The 1,220-nt window shown below is 32.0% G+C and overlaps 1 protein-coding gene across 1 annotated transcript; it reads right to left on the reverse strand.

Moving 5' to 3' along the window:
- Window positions 1–209: 209 nt before the first annotated feature.
- Window positions 210–970, reverse strand: LOC117170324. The gene is made up of 2 exons (XM_033357035.1): window positions 803–970; window positions 210–580 (listed from the first exon to the last, which is right to left on the reverse strand). The coding sequence occupies exons 1-2, from the start codon at window positions 858–860 to the stop codon at window positions 234–236; spliced, it is 405 nt and encodes a 134-aa protein (XP_033212926.1). The 5' UTR covers window positions 861–970; the 3' UTR covers window positions 210–233.
- Between the last annotated feature and the right edge of the window lie 250 nt (window positions 971–1,220).

The raw sequence follows: 1,220 nt of genomic DNA on the forward strand, positions 1-1,220 counted from the left end.
TAAATCTAATACCTTCTCTGATGAGAATTTAAAAAATTGATTGAAAAGAAAATAGCATTAATACAATATATTCAGTAAATAATGTTTGTATTTCAAACTGTTTTACACAAAGAACATAAATGTTTGAATTAGAAGGTTGTTAAAAATAGCAACGAGTGTAACGTAAACAGATACACTATGTCTAAAAACAATTTTCCAGGGAAATTTCGAAGTTGGAACTAAGAAAAATTCATTCAAAGTCGGCTATTGCGAGGTACAGAAGCTAAAGGATTAACCTGATTAGCTGGAGGTGAATGATCACCAAAATGTTGTTTAAACAAAGTGTAAGCTGCATTATCTTTCTCTTGTGGAGGTTGAGGATAATTGGCATAATATTTTTGATACAGGGCTTCATGCGCTGCTAGATCTAGGGATTTAGTGGCCGGGATTATTTGGGGCACTTGAGTTAGCTGATTGTTTTGGATATATGGATTATTTTGTTGAAAATTAGGTCTATTTTCGTGATTTACTTGTTGATCAGGATTTCGAGATATAGGGACTCTAGGCGGACCTTCGTAACGTCGCATACCTGATGATATTTCTGCAAAAAAGTAAAAGCGCAGAATTAAATATCTGAAGTGAATCATTGGTGATCGGGCATTTAGGGAAAGTCTCGTAAATTAAATTTACAGAAAAATATTTGAACTCTGAAACATGACGGGAAAGTAAATTGTTCCAGTAGAAAAATATTTTGGAAAAAAATAATTTATATTTTGTCTAAGCCAAGTATTGAAATAATAATTATTAGTATTATTATACTTACTAATATAATTGGAAAAAAGCATGATGACAAGAACACCAACACAAAAAAGAAGTTTCATTTTCTGTTTATGTAAAGATAAAACTGATTACTTTAGAATTTCGTAGATGGAAACTAATGACTTTTCAGAAACCCACTCGCTAATATATAGACTAGCGGTTTATGGATGGAGGTAGAGAGTGGAGTGGAAAGATATTTTCTGATATTTACACTATCTGTGTGCTTTTCTTCAATGTAGCTTTTTACAATCTTCCAAGATTCTGCCTGTAATTAATAATTTAGATAACATGAGTTTGAGGTATTATAAACGTTATTTTATAAAAACGTCATTTAATTTATATTGTGAAAATCGGAAGAATATATTCATACTGATTTCGACTTTGAAAGGCTGGGTGGTACTGTGGTAGTACCCCCCCCCCCC

The sequence above is a fragment of the Belonocnema kinseyi genome, chromosome 3 (genome assembly GCF_010883055.1).
Source record: "Belonocnema kinseyi isolate 2016_QV_RU_SX_M_011 chromosome 3, B_treatae_v1, whole genome shotgun sequence".
Taxonomy (NCBI): domain Eukaryota; kingdom Metazoa; phylum Arthropoda; class Insecta; order Hymenoptera; family Cynipidae; genus Belonocnema; species Belonocnema kinseyi.

What these genes read in the sequence shown, in the direction of transcription:
- LOC117170324 (XM_033357035.1), bottom strand. Translation starts at nt 860, where the DNA reads ATGAAACTTCTTTTTTGTGTTGGTGTTCTTGTCATCATGCTTTTTTCC. An exon ending in GCTTTTTTCCAATTATATTA is followed by an intron (nt 581 to 802) that starts GTAAGTATAATA and finishes ACTTTTTTGCAG; the next exon opens with AAATATCATCAGGTATGCGA.